General features: G+C 45.3%; 1 protein-coding gene across 1 annotated transcript in view; it reads left to right on the forward strand.

The window, feature by feature from the left end:
- The window catches only part of Hkdc1 (hexokinase domain containing 1), a 45,248-nt gene extending 37,363 nt beyond the window's left edge, over positions 1-7,885 (forward strand). The window contains exons 15-18 of the mRNA XM_048338913.1: positions 1,713-1,896; positions 4,259-4,414; positions 5,955-6,188; positions 7,211-7,885. Of these exons, the coding sequence (XP_048194870.1) occupies positions 1,713-1,896; positions 4,259-4,414; positions 5,955-6,188; positions 7,211-7,358 (722 nt within the window). The 3' untranslated portion in view covers positions 7,359-7,885. The remainder of the gene's footprint in view (positions 1-1,712; positions 1,897-4,258; positions 4,415-5,954; positions 6,189-7,210) is intronic.
- The last annotated feature ends 10,745 nt before the right edge of the window (positions 7,886-18,630 follow it).

Consider the following 18,630-nt stretch of genomic DNA (forward strand, 5'->3'; position numbering starts at 1 on the left):
TCACACTGGCTCCAGTGTGTACCTCCTCTGCTACCTGCCTTCTTCTGCTTCTCTGGGAAGGGGAAAAGTTAGGAGGAAACTTAGAAGAGGGGAAGGGAAAGGCCTGAGGCAATGCAGGCCTTTTAAGGGCCTTTGGAAGACCAATAAGCAAGACCAAGATCAGATTCTAGAAGGATGGGAGCGAGGTGGAATTTGAACAGGTAGACTTGAAGAGGAAAGGTCCACCAGGTGTTGGGCACAGTTGTATAGTGGCAGAATCTGGTTGTTTTCCTGAGTGTTAATTGGACTTCCTGCACATGAGTCATAGGTGGGAGCTAGGCCGAGGCTGTAGATCACTTGGACTTCTACCTACTTTTTCTTTTTTTTCTTTTTTCTTTTTTTTGCCAGTCCTGGGGCTTGGACTCACGGCCTGAGCCCTGTCTCTGGCTTCTTTTTGCTTAAGGCTAGCACTCTGCCACTTGAGCCACAGCACCCCTTCTGGCCGTTTTCTATATATGTGGTGCTGGGGAATTGAACCCAGGGCCTCATGTATACAAGGCAAGCTCTCTTGCCACTAGGCCATATTCCCAGCCCCTACTTTTTCTTTTTTGCCAGTCCTGGGGCTTGAACTCAGGGCTTGAGCACTATCTCTGACTTCTTTTGTTCAAGGCTAGCACTCTACCACTTGAGCCACAGTGCCATTTTTGGCTTTTTCTATATATCTGGTGCTGAGGAATCGGACCCAGGGCTTCATGTATGCAAGGCAAGTACTCTACCACTAGGCCATGTTCCCAGGCCCTTCTACCTACTTTTGAACTTGGGCAATTGTATATTCTGTCTGTGGGAAGGGTTGGGCCAGCTCTGGAGGCCAGAAAGGTCTGTGTCATTGGGCCTGAGAGGTTTGGGTTTTTTTTGTTTTGTTTTGTTTTTGCCTGTGTTGAGAAGAGTTGGCCAGGTCATGCACATAGATGTTCGCTGATCTAAGATCAGAGAATTCCTCATGGCCCCTTCCAGCTCTGCCTACTAAGTCTGTGGCCCTTCAGAAGCTTGGCATGTTTTCATCATTTGACGATAATGATGATAAAGATGAGAGATACTGTTCACTGGACACTTAACGTACCATCTGGAGAAAACCTACAGATACCACTTCATTTTTGCTTTACAACAAACCCATAGGCCAGCATCATTTCCTTTTTTATAGGTATAAACAGCCCCTGGAAGATAAGGTACTCACTTAAGGCTAACCAGCTGAGTGTAAAGCTGGAATATTGTTCTGCTGAATCTCACTCCAAGCTCAACTCTTTTTTAAAAAATGTTTTTATTGTTATAAAGGTGATGTACAGAGAGAGTTACAGTTACATAAATCAGGTAAAGAGTACATTTCTTTTTGGACAATGTCACCCCTTTCCCCTGGTTCTCTCCCAGTTTTTCCCTCCCAGCCCACAAATTGTATAGTTCATTTTCAACATAGTGTCCAGTGAATACCATAGCTGCATTTGTTTACCTTTTTTCCCCTCCATTTCTGTTTCCTTTACTTTCCCAAAGACAGATAAATGAGCAAACAAGACAAAAAGAAAACAAAAACAAAAACAAACTTTTGTTTCCATTTCCTAAAGTTCATTTTGATATGTGTTATTTTCGATGCCCAGAGTCCAATTCCCTGGGCTCTGCTGCCTCTCTCGGGCAGCCTGGTGCTGTCCGCGGGACTGAAGTGTCTGCACAATTCCTTCTAGGGACAGGAAGCAACATGTGCTACATGGAGGAGATGAGGAACATTGAGCTGGTGGAAGGAGACGAAGGGAAGATGTGCATCAACACAGAGTGGGGAGGATTCGGAGACAATGGCTGCATAGATCACATCTGGACTCAGTATGACAAGGAGGTGGATGAGGGGTCCCTGAATCCTGGCAAACAGAGGTGAGGAGGGAGATGTGTGCGTTTATATGGGTTCTGCAGTGAGCCCCTTCTCCAGACTGGAGGAGAGGTGTGCCATCTTCATACCACAGACATGATAGCTTTGTATACTCAGATGTCAGTGAAGCATCTTCCTGGGATGAAAGCAAAATATTATGATGTTTCTAATAGGCATCAGGAAGAGGGGAGGGGTGCCTTTGTCTAATTAGGCACCATCAGGCACCATGAGGGTAAATGGTGGCTGTAGAAGCAAGCAGAGCTCTCAGATTATCTCTTCACTGGCCTGGTGTCATGGAGCACCAAGAATTGTGTGACCTAGTGGGTGAGATCTCTCCATGGGCTTTTCATAGACTGAGTTAGAGGTTAAGGTCCTCAACCATATTAAGGCTTGGCTGCCAGGTGGACAGGCTCTGTTCTAGGGCGGGGATGGCTAGGAGGCTAGTTTTTACCATGTTGTGGTGTCTTACCAGAGATTACCAGCCTTTGTGAGGTTCATTCCAATGCCTCACCAGACTGGAGATAATGCCTGGCTTTATAAACCATTAGAGCAGGTATTCACCTGCATCCTGAGAGGCCTGTCTTCCAGAGGAGGAGAGGAAGGAGTGGGAAGAAATAGAGCAAAATAGAACAAATCTTGCTTGTTAGCTGGGGCCTAGTCTCTGGAACAGGATTGGCAAGGCTTTTCTTTAAAGGGCCAGATAGCAAATATTTTAGGGTTTGCAGGCCATATGACCTTTGGTACAAGTAAGTTCAACACCATAATATGTTACAGGGAAAACCTATGTTCTATCACAATGGGTTGATGTGCAGGTTGGGAGGCTGAGTAGGTAGGAGGCATGAGGAACTGTCCTGGCTGAGGACAGCTTGGTAACTGTTAAGCTGAGAACAATGTCCAGATGCGGCCTGGGCAAGCACTCAATTTGTTTTGGTGTTCGTTTCTGTCAGCAGGAGGTAGATGAGTTATAGTAGGCCCAAAAATTAATCAAAAAACAAAACTCCTGATGGGGCATCTGAGTTCCATATCTCCTTCCAGGAGCAAGTTCCTCCCAACTTACTTTTGTGTCTATATCTGGACTAAGAGTTTAAGGGGAAGAACTTGTCAATTTGCCTCCTAGTCAACATTGGTTTTCTCTCCTGACATTGGTTTCTTTGACTGTATAGATGTTGGACGCTTTAGACAACATAAGCCCAGCACATAGGTGTGAGGAGGCTTTGTGTTCCATTCGCCCCTGTGGGCAGTGGGAGTCCAGCTGGTGTGATTGTGAGTAGTGGTGCAATCACTGCTCATACGCTTGTGCCTGGCCACCTACAGAGTTCCTTCCTCCTTGCTGTTTCTATCAGCTCACAGCTGGTAGAAAAGGGGAAGGAGCTGGGTGCTGGTGGATCACACCTAAAATCCTGGCTACACAGGAAGCTTAGATCTGAGGATTGTGGTTCAAAGCCAGTCTGGGCAGGAAAGGTCATGAGACTCTTATCTCCAATTAAGCACCTGATAACTGGAAGTTAAGCTATGGTTTAAAGTGGTAGAGCACTAGCCTTGAGTAGAAAAGCTCAAGGGCAGTGTCCAGGCCCTGAGTTCAAGCCCTGTGACCAACCACAATGGAAAAAAAAAAGGAAAAAAAGGAGGAAGGGACAAACATTTTTTAGCACTCTTGGTGTGTTCAGGGAGCTTAAAAATTAGTTGGAAGTGGGGCTGGGGATATAGCCTAGTGGCAAGAGTGCCTGCCTCGGATACATGAGGCCCTAGGTTCGATTCCCCAGCACCACATATACAGAAAACGGCCAGAAGCGGGGCTGTGGCTCAAGTGGCAGAGTGCTAGCCTTGAGCGGGAAGAAGCCAGGGACAGTGCTTAGGCCCTGAGTCCAAGGCCCAGGACTGGCCGAAAAAAAAAAAAAAATTAGTTGGAAGTCAAATGTGTCATCAAATGCAAAGTGAAGGCTCTCTGGTTGGAGACTGGTAGCACAAAGCGGGGGGGGGGGGGGGGGGTGGCAGAGTTACTGGCTTGGGGGCCAGGAGAGGGATTAACTTTGGCTTAGTGCCTGGGGTGCCAGGCCCTATTTTGTGTTCTTGTGGGGATCTGATCTGTTTGGGGGATGTCAGCTCACAGTACTTGCTTACTTTGTGCAGCCAAGTGGTGGGAGAGCTGGGCCTGGCTCTTGGTCCATGTGGCTCCCAAGCCTGGCATTCTCACATGACGCTACCTTCCATTTTGCCTCCCTCTGAGCCTGTAGCAGGACGGCTCTGGGCCGGGCCTGTGGTTACCATCAGTGACATGCCCTCCACACTTGGCCCTGATGGCCTACAGAAAGAGGCCAGGGCTGGTTTCTCTGCTCTCACCAGCCTTATTTATCCCTCTTCTCCCAGATATGAGAAAATGACCAGTGGGATGTACCTGGGAGAGATTGTACGGCAAATCCTGATTGACCTGACCAAGCAAGGTCTCCTCTTCCGAGGGCAGATTTCAGAGCGTCTCCGGACCAGGGGCATCTTTGAAACCAAATTCCTGTCCCAGATTGAAAGGTGATGTGTGATCAGTTTACCTGCTTGGTGAGAAACACTCTGAATGAGATATGCTGTGTGACAGGGACAAGAAGACTTGAGGTTTATTTATTTACTTATTTATTTTTTGGTGCTTGTCCTGGGGCTTCAACTCAGGCCCTGGGCGCTGTCCTTGAACTTTTTTGCTCTACCATTTACTGCCTGGCTGTTTCCATTTGTAAATCTCAAGTCTGGCTGGGCGCAGTGGCTCATGCCTCTAATCCTAGATACTCAGGAGGATGAGGTATGAGGATGGAGATTTGATGCCATCCTGGGCAAGAAAGTCCATGAGTCTCTTATCTCAGGTGCTCTGCTGACAGTGGCCCACTTCACACCTGCTGGTGACAGATGTTCCCAGGGAAAGGGCCTAGGATTTCCAGTCCCAGAGCCTGAGTGTAAGCGTCAGCTCTTGACCTGTCTGTGTTGTGGGACCTGAGACAGGTTGCTTTCTGTGTTTACTTCTTTATAAGACAAATAATCGCTGCTTCATCCCCAGAATTTCCTTGGGATGGAGGAAGGAAATATGCATTAAATAATACAATAAAACATAAAGCAGGAAGAAACTGCAGACTTTCTTTTTATTCATTCTAAAAACAAACCTTTTGTGAACCACACAAATATTACTCATTTCAGAAAATTAAAAATACAGGGCTGGGGATGTGGCCTAGTGGCAAGAGTGCCTGCCTCATATACATGAGGCCCTGGGTTCGATTCCCCAGCACCACATATACAGAAAATGGCCAGAAGTGGCGCTGTGGCTCATGTGGCAGAGTGCTAGCCTTGAGCAAAAGGAAGCCAGGGACAGTGCTCAGGCCCTGAGTCCAAGCCCCAGGACTGGCAAAAAAAAAAAAAAAAATACAGGTAAGTAAAAGGAAGAAAATAAGAATTACCTATAAACCTACTAATATCTGAATAACTGTTCTCCCACTTTTTTTTCTGTATGAGGACAAAAAAATGAAAACAAATACACTAAGATTGAGATAAAATAGTATGTAGTTTATGTCATCTATTTTTTTCTGTATGCTATGGCATTAAATATTTTCATGATAACTTATCTATGTGGCTATCCAAGAATATAATTATCCTATCTGCTTGGAGATAGAAATCAGGGGATCACAGTGATTGATGCTTTGCCTATATCACCTGCTCTATCCCTACCTGGCTATATGTCTTTAATAGTTCTCGTTCTCTCTTGTTCTTGTTCTTTCTTTCTTTGTCTCCGTCATCTCTGTCTGTCTCTCTGTCTCTCTTTGTCTCTCTGTCTCTCTCTGTGTCTCTGTCTCTGTCTCTGTCTCTGTCTCTCTCTCTCTCTCTCTCTCTCTTATGTACCCGTATTGAGGTTTAAACTCAGGGCCTCATACTTTTACTTAGCTTTTTTGCTCAAGGCTGGCACTCTATCTCTTGAGCCATAGCTTTACTTCCAGCTTTTTGGTTATTAATGGGAGATAAGACTTTAGGTCACACTGAACAGCTTCTGGATCCCAGGAAGCAGTAGCTGACATCCTGCCCTGCTTGCCCACAGCGACCGGCTGGCTCTTCTCCAGGTCAGGAGGATACTGCAGCAGCTGGGCCTGGACAGCACATGTGAAGATAGCATTGTGGTAAAGGAGGTGTGTGGAGCTGTGTCCCGGAGGGCAGCCCAGCTCTGTGGTGCAGGCCTAGCTGCCATTGTGGAGAAAAAGAGAGAAGACCAGGGGCTGGAGCACCTGAAGATCACTGTGGGTGTGGATGGCACCCTGTACAAGCTCCACCCTCAGTGAGTACCTATGAACAGAGTGGGAAGCACCATGTGGGAATGTGGGCCCGCCTCTATAGGCCCCAGACTCTTCAGGTCTATAGGGTCAGCAGCACCAATCTCTACTGCCTAGAGTCTAGATCAAGATGTGTGCAGGTTTTATGCCTGTCTTTGGACTTGGACTCAAGGCTTTGAGCTCTTGCTCAGTTTTTTGCTTACAGGTATTATAGCACTTGAGTCACACCTCTAGTTCTAGCTTTTTGCTGGTTAGTTGAGATAAGAGTCTTGAGGATTACTCTGCCCAGGGTGGGCTTTGAACTGTGATCCTCAGATCTTAGTCTCCTGGATATAATTAGGATTATAGGTGTGAGCCACTGGCTCAATAGTGCCTGGCAGGAGAGTTATTTTTTTTAATTCAATGTTTCATATTTTGTTTTGGGTAAAGAATAAATGTATTCACAAGCTCATAAAATTCCCAATCATGCTGAACTTTATTTGTTGAAGGCATCCTATTGTGACTCTCAACTCTCGGCCCTTCCTCTAGTACTGATGGCCGGTGGTTTATTCTCCCAGTTTTCCCTTGAGGTGGGGGAGGGGGTTCACATATTTTGGCCTGGTTCTTACCTGCCTTTTCCTTAAACCAAGATTTGACTAAAGGATAGACTTGACCACATGACCATTTCAATAAGCACAGACAACTTGATAAGATCCATATCCATTTATGATCAAAGCAACTAGGAATAAGGGAATTTCCTTAACCTATCAAGAACATCTGTGAAACCCACTGCTAACATTATGCTTAGTGGTAAAAGAGTGGGTATTTTCCACTAGGTTTGGTGGTACATGACTGTAATCCAGCACTTGGGGGTTGAGATAGAAGGATTACAAGTTTGAAGACAGCCAGAGCTACATAGTGAGTCCATGTGGATTGTTTTGTTTTCCTTAAAGTGGATGTTTTGCAATTAAGATCAGGAAAGAGGAAATAAATTTACAATCTGCTGGTCTCATGTGCAAGAGCTGATGACATTTCACTCTTTTCACAGCTTCTCCCGAGTGCTGCAGGAGACAGTGAAAGAATTAGCCCCTAAATGTGATGTGGCATTCATGCTGTCAGAAGATGGCAGTGGAAAGGGGGCAGCTCTGATAACTGCAGTGGCCAAGAGATTACAGCAGGCACACAAGGAGTTCTAGGAGCCCTCTACTGGCCCAGCATGCCTTGGGTACTGACCAGCCCTTCCTCCAGAAGAGGAGTTGGTCAGGAACCAGCCAGCAGCCCGTGGCTGACTTCATCTTCTCCATGGCCAAAAGAGAACCCTGGTGCTCTTAACATCTTCTTGCTGGTTTTGCAGTGCCACCAAATGACATCTCCATGTGGACCAAATACCAGCCACCTTGTGAAATCAAAGTGTCTGGCTCAAGAGAGCTCTTGTTGGCAAACTTTACAGTTGAGCCCCATGCTGTTAGGTCACAGTGGCTTTGGGTCCTGTGGCTGCTGAACTGGAAGCATACATAGAATCTGCCCATGTACCTGGCTGGCTGAGTTCCTCCCTGAGATGCTTACACTGTCTCTGGTGGTAGACTGAACCCTCTGCTTATGATGAACAGATGAGAGGGAGGGAGGAAGACTCATGTCCCACACTAGAGGATCTCCTTTAAGCTCACCTTAACTTGACATGTTGGCTTCAAATGTGAAGCAAGAACAAAGACTACAGAGTGGCCAGCTCGTGGGCTGAGAATATGGCCTAGTGGTAAAAGTGCTTGCCTCAGAGTGGCCAGCTCTGTGATTGTGAGTGGCCAATTGTCCGTCATGGAGCCTGGTGAATCTTTTCCTGTCTCCTGGGTGGGGTTAGCCTCAAGGCACCGGGGCTCCTGTTCTGCAGCTCTTGTTGGTAATGCCAAGGCACTCTTAGATATATGAAATACAGTAAATAAATAAAAAAAAACTTGGTTTCCCAAGAAGTGAAGTGTTGATCTTTCTTCTGAGTGGCTCACTTGTTAGTTCTATGACTTTCTGGCAGAATAAGGGGCCCACAGCATCAGAAGGAGATCCCTTTCATCAAGACTTCTTACCAACAGGAAGAACTGTATAGAACTTAACACATTACCCAGATATTGTTTGAATGGCTACTTCCAGAGATTAGACACTCACCACTGGATCTTACAGCTCTTGCCTTTGAACACCTGGAAGTGATTGGAAGTTCTTTTAAGTTCTGAGCTTCACTTTGTCTCCCTGAATGGGATCTCATACATAACATTGTGTCCCTTCTACCCTTCAGCGCTACATGGAATTGGCATGGCCTTGTCCTTTCTCCAGTGGACGTCCCCTCTCCTCTCTTTTCATCTTTCTCTGAACTGCTCTAACTTTCTAACTTCTCACATAGTTAGCTATGTGAGCCTAGGAGATTGTATGCTTAGTGTGTTTGTATTGCCTGAGTGAACCCAACACCTTGTCATTCTTATTACTTTTTTGGAAAGAAGCATGATGAGAAAATAAAGCTTTCTGAGAATCTATCCTTGAAAAAACTAGAGAACAACATCCTGGAAATAACATAATACTGCAGATGGTCTAGGGGCGTGAACTCAGGGCCTAGGTACTATTCCTGAGCTTTTGTGCTCAATGCTCTACCACTTGAGCTGCAGCTTTCTTACTTTTTGATGATTAATTTGAGATTGAGTCTCCTGCTCAGGCTAGCTTCAAACTACAGTCCTCTGATCTCAGCCTCCTGAGTAGCTAGGACTGACTTTATGTATTTTGTTGTATACAGTTTCAGCTGCACCGAGTGTCTGTCTCTTCATGAGAGAATGGCTCCAGGATCAGTGTCACCATGTGCTCAAGCAGTGTGTTCAGACAGAATGGAGGAGGAGGAGGCTGAGTCCTAAAAAGTGAGAGATTATAGGGGAAAGAAGAGAGCTGCGAGGGTCCCTGGGAAACATTTAACAAATGTGTGTGGTCATATGGCTGTGGGTAAGTTCTAGATTTACTCACATTAACCTTTTTCATTTTTCATTTTTTAATTTTTCTAGTCCTGGGGCTTGAACTCAGGGTCTGAGCCCTGTCCCTGGCTTCTTTTTGCTCAAAGCTAGCACTCTGCCACTTGAGTTACAGCGCCACTTCTGGCTTTTTCTGTGTATGTGGTGCTGAGGAATCGAACCCAGGGCTTCATGCATGCTAGGCAAGCACTCTACCGCTAAGCCACATTCCTAGCCCTGTATTTTAAGTTTATACTTCTCTGGTGAAGAATGGTATGGGTTTATTAAGTTTATCCTTTTATATTTTGAGGACAAATGTTTCACCTGATTAATGGAAACCTGGGTGTCCTCATTGTCTTTCTCCAATTTTCTGTTCCTGGGCAGGACACCTCCAGGGTTCTGTCTTTCTGTCCCTGGACCAGTACCATTTTCCTGACAGATTTTCTGGCCCAGAGGTTCAGAATGCTGTGTTACCAAGCTCTTCCAGGCTCTCAGCACATTCGGCATGTTAGCATTTGTCCAGTCTGCTTCTCCCCCAGCTCTGATGTCTTGGAAGGAAAAGGAACCCTGTGGTATCTCGGCAACCTTGCTCATTCTGAGCAATTGATGGCATCATAGAATCCTTGAATCAGAACAGGGACTGCAGAGGGGGCAGGTCCCATCCTGCGTTTACCCAGGCCGGCCAGCCCTGTGACACCTGGGGCCATGGTGGGCCCATGTCTCTTCAAGGTTTACTAGCCAGACAACCAACCATACAACAGGTAAGCTGCACTGTCCCTCTTAAAAATGTTTTTACAATATTTATAATGTTATATAAATAGAATGTTAGCTTTCTTTTCGCCTGATACTTCAGTTATAATTATATAATATAAATGAAACATGACTATTTTTACCAACTCCCATATAAGATGTCCCCCAAACGCCCCCAAATATACTCTAGTATACCACATAAATCATAATCATCTGTGTGTGATACTCAGTACATATGGGAATTCCTGTGTCTAGCTAGACAGTACCAAACATAGAATTATCCAGAATATATATATGTGTGGGTATACATATATATTACATTTAATGAGATTCAAGAGATATCTTCATCCGAAAAGAATGAGAAAAACTAATGGATTTATATCAAGACTATTTTTTTTTTTGGTAATGACCTGCAGGCCTTTATTCTAGAACATGAAGGGCCACGTTGCAACACCCCCCTGCCATGACAATTTTATCTTTTCATTACTGAGGTCCCTCTGTAGTCTCCTTCATGATATGGGTCTTTTGAAAACAGATCAAACCCAGAAAATTCTTAAATCTGTTCCCCCCTTATACTGATACTATTATTTACAAAATTTACATTCATTCAAGACTATTTTTTTATTAATTTATTTATTGTCAAAGTGATGTACAGAGGGGTTACAGTTTCATATGTAAGGCAGTGAGTACATTTCTTATCAAACTTGTTACCTTCTCCCTCATTTTCTTCCTCCTTCCCCCCTCCCCTCAAGACTATTTTTACAAAATGTTTTTTGAAATACAACAACCATGAAAATCTAAAGAACACTTGAACAAAGTGAATGCTCAGAAAAGCACCTGTGTGCATTATTGCTTTCCTTTGAATCTCTGTTCTTCTGCCTCACTAACAGAGCTTGAGCCATTTGCACAGTATACCCAAGTCCTCATGCAGGGATTGTAAACCCAAAGAAATACAACACCATTACTGCCCACAAGAACTCATAGGAAGACAGAAATACCTGCCATACAATATAATCTGGTAAATAATCATAAGATGGAAACATCCTCTAGATCAGTAACTGCCAACCTCTGTGTGCTATGTGGGTGCTTGAGCATTCAAGCACCATACACCTCTTCAGCACTGATGTAAAACCTAGAGGTCCCTTCTCAGAATACACACACACACACACACACACACACACACACACACACACACACACACACACCCTATGATGTAAAACCTATAGGTCCTTTTTCAGAATGTGTGTGTGTGTGTGTGTATGTGTGTGTGTGTGTCCAGTATTAGTGATTGAACCCAGAGGCTTGTACCAGAGCCTCTTGCTCAGGATCAGTTTCTTGTTTTTGTTTTTTCCAGTCATGGCTGGTGCTCTACCACTTGAACCATACCTCCAGTTCCCCATTTCTTGTTGGTTAAGAAGAGATGAGGGGCTGGGGATATAGCCTAGTGGCAAGAGTGCCTGCCTCAGATACACGAGGCCCTAGGTTCGATTCCCCAGCACCACATATACAGAAAATGGCCAGAAGCGGCGCTGTGGCTCAAGTGGCAGAGTGCTAGCCTTGAGCAAAAAGAAGCCAGGGACAGTGCTCAGGCCCTGAGGTCCAAGGCCCAGGACTGGCCAAAAAAAAAAAAAAAAAAAAAGAAGAGATGAGTCTCTCTGATTTGTTTGCCCCATTTGACTTCAAACTATGATCCACAGATCTCAGCCTCCTGAGCAACTACAATTATAGGTGTGAGACACCAGCACCTGGCTCAAAACAATTTTTTGTATTGTTTTGTTTTAGTTGGCTGTGGGGCTTGAACTCTGAGCTCTTCAGCTCAAGGCTAGCACTCTACCATTTGAGCTACAATGCCACTTCTAGTTTTCTGGTGGTTAACTGGAGATAAGAGTCGCATGGACTTTCCTGCCCAGGCTGCCTTTGAACTGAGATCCTCAGATCTCAGGCTCTTGAGTAGCTAGGATTACAGGTATGAGCCACTGGTGCCTGGTAAAATAATGTTTTCAAATGCAGGAAGTACATAGAATTACAAAATCAACCACTGGCACTGAGCTATTAAGGGAAAGGTGCTTGACACTGGATGACGTGTGTGTCACCATGCCCAGTGCTTTATTGGCTGAGATGAAGTCACACAAACTTTGCCTGGGCTGACTTTGAACCACAATTCTCTTAATTTCTGCCCCTTAAGTAGCTAAGGTTATATGTATGGGTCACCTGTGATCTCACTCACTTTTTTTTTTAGTAAGATTGAAAGCCCTGTTACTCTTTTTAGCTTAACAATAAGATTAATTATCAAGCTTTTTTGGTTTAACAAAATGTGGCTAAGCTAGGTGGGGTGGTACGCACTCATAATCCCAGCACTAGAGTGGCTGAGGTTAAGGGATCATAAGTTCAAGGCCAGCCTGGGCCATATAGGAAGACTCTGAAAAATAATCATGGATTTCCATTATGACTTATGTCATGTTTTGCATTTTTATAGCTCCTTACTTACAGATCTAAATATAATACTATTTACTAGGTACTGCAGTGCTGATGAAAACAATGTTTTACAGTAAACTATGGATGGATAAGGGACAGGGCTGGGTGAAAAAAAAAAATAGGATGGTGGAATTAAGGCTGGGGGAGGGGCACATGTAAATGAGAATGTGACAGATTAAGCCAGTGTCCCAGGCCAAATTCATGTTTGTGGAGCCACCCCCATGATGTGACACCTATGCCCTTGCTCATATAAAGCAGGCTGCTGCATAGGCTACCTGCCTTGCTTTTCTCGTGTACCAGTGTTTCATCTGTGTTTTGCCTGTGAGGCTTTTGAAGGTTTCCTAGTTCTGTGTTACCCACTCCCACTCCCCATCCTTTCTTCCTGCAGTACCTGGGGCACGGTAGGCCATGATTACCAGAGCAAACCGGAAATCCTTTTCTCTTCTCAAACACAGCTGGAGCTATGTGGTTAGTCTCTGGCTCAGATTATAGTCTGACTTGGCTTCCGGGTCAGTTTCTAAGGTCAGGTTGTGGGGGTGTGTGTAGTGGGGGCGGTGTGAGGACAAAGATGGATCGCCCTGGGGAGAAGCTTGGGTCTGAACTGTCCACAGTGTTGTGCGGTTGTGTACAAAAGAGAATTGAATTGCAGATCAGCCGGGAGGTTCCAGTGACAGCCCTGGCGCCCTCAGCTCCAGGGCTGACAGAATGTGGGAGCGCATAGCTGGCATTTTTCTGCTTGAGATTAGGAAGTCTTTTGCTTCCTCTGTGAAAAGGCTTGAATTAAATGAGCTGTTGTGGTTGGATGGTAAAAATGAGACAGAGGTTTGGCTTGGCCATCACGTGGTGGTGGGCAGATGAGCATTGTCTCCAGGGTATGGCGAGAAGCCAGCCGCGGGGTCACACTTTGTGCGGCATCATCAAGACAGTGGAGAAGCCGAGACTGCAGCCTCAGAGGAGGGCGCTTTGTTGTGACTCTGCAAGGCCCGTCCTCATGCAAGAAGCACCCGGGCCCCATTTCATAGTAAGTTCTTCAGAAGTTTTATCTTGGCAGATGCCCTATCATGGCTGAAGGGCTGAGGCCCTCTGCAGGTGCTGACATCCCTGAGTGCTTTCAAGGGTCTGAGGGTGCTGCTTGCAGGCATAGGCAACCAGGATGGGGGTGGGGGCAGTCCCCTACCCAGGGGCTTCCTGAACTTCAGCTTGGCTGTCTCTGACATGGGCGAATCATCTCTCTCCTCTTCCTGTGTCTGAACAGCAAGTATGTATAAGTATGACATTAAAAAAAATAGTTCTTACTAGTATATATTAACTGCGGGAAAATAAGGAGGTTTTGTTGTGACATTTTCATACGTGCCTTTGATCCTGCTCACCTCCCATCATCCTATCTTACTCCCCATACCCTTCTTCTTCTTCTCAAATAGTGTCTCTTCTACTTTCATGACTCCCCCCACCCCCACGATTCCACAAATGAGAGAAAGCATGTGGTTCTGGCGCTCCTGATTCTGGCCTTATTTTACTTCACATGATGATCTCCAGTTCCACCCATTTGCCTTTAGATGGCATGATTTCATGTTGCATTATGGCTAAGTAATACTCCACCGTATATATGTACCACACTTTCTTTATCCACCCCTTAATGGGCACTTAGGCCGATTCTATAACCTGGCTGTTGTGAATGGCACCACAGTAAACTTGGGTGAGAGGTGTCCCTGGTGTAAGCTGGCACTAACTCCTTCAGGCATGCACTCAGGAACAGTGCAGCTGTGTCATAGGTAGTTCTACTTTAGTTTCCTCTGGAACTTCCATACTACTTTCTGTGGTGGTTTTCCAAAGTTTCATTCACAACAACTGTGGGGAAGGCTCCCCACCACACCACACACACCTTCACACTTTCTTGACGATGCCCATTCTGATTGGGTTGACTTTTTGGCTAGCATTTCCCTGATGGCTGGTGGATGTTGAATACTTTCTCATGTACGGATTGCTTATTTGTACAACTTTATTTGGAAAGTGTCCATTCACTTCGCTGGCTTGTTCACTGATCAGATTATTTCTTCTTTCTATACTCTGGATATTACTCTCCTGTCAGATCAATAGCTGGAAAAGGTTCGTCTCCCATTCTGAAGGTTGTCTCTTTGCTCTGGTGATGGTTCCCTTTGCTGTGCAGAACTTCTTAAAAACTTGATGACATTCTTTTTTTTTTAATTTATTATTTTTAATTAATTAATTATTATTATTTTTTTTGCCAGTCCTGGGGCTTGGACTCAGGGCCTGAGCACTGTCCCTGGATTCTTTTTGCTCAAGGCTAGCACTCTGCAGCTCCACTCTGGCCTTTTTGGTAGTTTATTGGATATAAGAATCTCATGAACTTTCCTACCTTGGCTGGCTTCAAACGTTGATCCTCAGACTTAGGGTCTTGAATAGCTGGGATTACAGATGTGAGCCACTGATGCCTAGCTTACTTGTCAATTCTTGCTTTTATTTCCTGAGGTATTAGAGTCCTCCTCTGATTGTCACTACTTATGCTTCAGTTTGTTTTTGTTTTTTGGCCAGTCCTGGAGCTTGGACTCAGGGCCTGAGCACTGTCCTTGGTTTCTTTTTGCTCAAGGCTAGCACTCTGCCTCTTGAGCCACAGCGCCACTTCTGGCCGTTTTCTGTATATGTGGTTCTGGGGAATTGAACCCAGGGCCTCATGTACACGAGGCAAGCACTCTTGCCACTAGGCCACATCTCCAGCCCCTATGCTTCAGTTTTTAAGTATCTTCTCTATGCTTTTTTTCCCTAGTAGTTTCAAAACCTCATGACTTAAATTAAGGTCTTTGATCAATTTTGAGTTAATTTTTGTACAGGGTGCGAGATGAAGGTGTAGTGTCAGTCATCTATCTATAAATATCTCATTTTCCCAGAACCATTTGTTCAAGAGGTTGTCTTGGGCCAAGCATGGCAGCACACTTCTCCAGTACCTGGGTGATAGAGATTGAGAGGACTGTAGGTTAAATTCAGCTTGGACAAGAAGTTATCAAGACCCCATCTCAAAAAACAGGCTGGTATTCGCAGGGAAATGGTCAGAACTTGAACAAATAATGTTAAGCGAGACAAGCCTAGAACACAGAAAACAAAGGGGCATGACCTCCTTGATATATGACTGTTAAGGTGTGTGTGGGGGGAGGGGGGACACTAGAGACCAGGTCTTCGAAACAAAAAACTTTTTGTCAAATGGTATTTCCCACAGGTGTGGGTCAGCGACCTTACATTATATAACTAAAACCAAACAACTATAAAACATAAAAAGGTCTAAAATAGACCTCTCAGTGGATCACAATAGCTCAAAAGCTATATATGTATGATCATATAAGACAAGGATAAGCAAACTCTATTGTTGACATTATATTTAAAGTTTTAGGTGAATTTCCTTTGGCATATGCCATGTGGCTACTGTATATGTTTTTGGTACACTGGGTATTGTATATATGCTTACCTGATCTAGGGAAGGGAAAGAAAAATGAGGGTGTAAGATATCACAAGAAGTGTACTCACTGCCCTATTATGTAACTGTACCCCTTTTGCACAACACCTTGTCAACAAAATTTAATTAATAAAAACAGGCTGGATGTGAAGGTTCACTCCAGTAATCTCAGCTGTATGGAAGGCATAGTTAAGAGGATCTTAGTTCAGGCTTTCCTGGGCAAAAAGTAACTTGGCAAAAAATAAGAAAAAAGGCTGGGGACATGGCTTTAAGTGATGGAATGCCTGCAAAGCAAGTACAAAGCTCTGGGTTTAAACACCTGGGATGTACAAAGACCTTGACCCAGTTCCAGAGTCACTTCCTCCAGGAAGCTTTCCACGATTAGATTTCATGGCTTCATCCCAGCTACTAAACTCACAGTTTGCCACTTTAATTCATGTGATTTCCAACTTAGCATCTTTCTCCTGCGGTCTGTGAGCACTATGAGGATCCTGTTTAAGAAGAGCAGGGAGAAGTGGGGTAGTGGAGTGGGGAACAGAGTTGAGTGACCTCTAGGTTATGCATAGTAGAGATCATGAAAGAACAAGAGGTTCTGTCCCCACAGAACAGGAAGAGAAGGAAGGAAGAAGAGAAGGAAGTAGCCTGGGATGTTCACTAGAGCTCTGCCTTGCCAGGTGGAGCCCAGCTCCATCTAGCTGAGTATTTCTTCACAGACTTTAAAACCTGGGCTGGGGGACTGGGAGTGTGGCTTAGTGGTAGAGTGTTTGCCTTGCATGCATGAAGCCCTGGGTTCTATTCTTCAGCACCACATACACAGAAAAAGCTGGAAGTGGCGCTGTGGCTTAAGTGGTAGAGTACTAGCCTTGAGCAAAAAAAGAAGCCAGGGACAGGGCTCAGGACCTGAGTTCAAGCCCCAGGACTGGCAACAACAATAACAACAAACAAACAAAAAACCAACAACAAAAGGCCTGGGCTGGTTTTATTAGCTCTGATCTCTTTACAAACTTCAAGCTTGGCTACTGTACCTCTGAAATAAAGATTTAAAGCTTCAGAGCTTGAAAGACTGAGCTCAGAATTCAGCTCTGCAATGGCTGTGCTCTTCTGAGTATGTGAATGGACTTCTCTGAGCTTCAGCTGCCCTGTCTGTCAAGTTCTCTCTGTTTCTCCATGCTGTGGGGTACTTCCAGGAGTTCCCCCCGTACAATGCCCGGCACTCATCATCCTTACACATTCATCACTGTCTTCCTCACCGCTTTCATTCCTCCCCTCCCCCGCCACCTTCCACCCTCTGCAAGGGCTCTGTGAGGCTTCACCGGGCCAGAGAGCTTCATTACCATCAAGAACTGTCTGAAGGTCAAGGGCACCCAAGTGCCCCGGCCTCTGCCCACAAGGCCTGCAGTGACAGCCAAGGCCTAGGCCCTTCTTTCCACAGGACACCATGCAGACTAACCCCCCCCCCCCAATCTCGCCCCAACCCCAACTGTTTGGTGACTCTTGATTTTATGATGAATAAATGCATCCTTTGTCTCTTTGTGTTCTCAAGACTCAAAAGAACCAGCTGACAAACTGTTACCCAAAGCATTGTTCCCAAAGGAAGGAGGAAAGAGCCAGCCCAGCACCCACCCCACGCCTCACGCTCTGCGCCAACAATTCACAGCGGACTGCAAGGGAAGCATATGTTGTCCATTTGGAAACATGAGAGTGAATCTGAGTGAAGAGCCAGCCGGGGCAATTCAAGCCAACCCAAGGCAAGTGCGCAGGTGGCCTCTGTCCCCAGCCCTTCTGTGTCAGGTAGCCTCCCGTCCTGTGTAAAATAACATCAAAGAGACTCAAGTCTCAGCCTCCGAAAGGGTAGATCCTGACATTGAATCCCATGGATTTCACAGACGAGGCCCAGAGAGGGTAAACACTTTCTCTAGGCAACACAATAATTTGTAAAGGACCCAAATACCACAGTTCAAATTTTTTTGTTTGAAGATGACTTTAAAGGTTCATGCTGTACCAACAGCACAAGCACAGTCTGATAAATTGTAAAATAACTCTCCCCTTAGTACCCATTCCTCCTCCTCCTGCTTCTCCTTCCTTCCTTCCTTCCTCTCTCTCTCTCTTTCTTTCTTTCTTTCTTTTCTTTCTTTCTCTTTTGCCCTATCAAATAGGGTCTCCTTTTGTAGCCCAGGCTGGCTTCAAACTCTCACTCCCTCTGCCTCCAATTTACCCTCTCTTATTAACCTTAGTTAACCTTGACATCAATGCAGTGATGTCAAGGAAAGGGACAGTGCAGTATAGTTGATTCAAATTTGAGGGATAGCCAGGCACTAACAGCTCATGCCTGTCATCCTAACTGGTTTGAAGCCCATCTGGACAGGAAAGTCTCTTATCTCCAATTAATTATCAAAAAAGCTAGACATGGAGCTGTGGCTCAAGTGGTAAAGTGCTAGCCTGAAGCAAAAACAAGCTCAAGGACTCAAGGACAGTGCCCAGGCCCTGAGTTCAAGCCCTCAGGATTGGCATCTGAGAGAGAGGCTTGCTTGCTAGGCAAATAATCTACTAGAGGGAGAGGGAGAGGGAGAGAGAGAGAGAGAGCTAGAGAGAGAGAGAATTAATTTGAAGGTTACTTGAACATGGGGTAGGAGTAGGGGTGGGATAGGAGGATCAAAGTTCAACGCTAGCCATGGGAAAAAGCACAAGACAAACTACAAAGCAAAATGGACCATTACTCAAATGCTAGAGCACTTGCCTAGTAAATGTGAGGCCCTGAGTTCAAGCCCTAGAACCTCCTCCCACACAAAAAAGAGAAGTGAT

This window comes from Perognathus longimembris, chromosome 2 (genome assembly GCF_023159225.1).
Source record: "Perognathus longimembris pacificus isolate PPM17 chromosome 2, ASM2315922v1, whole genome shotgun sequence".
In the NCBI taxonomy this organism is placed as follows: Eukaryota; Metazoa; Chordata; class Mammalia; order Rodentia; family Heteromyidae; genus Perognathus; species Perognathus longimembris.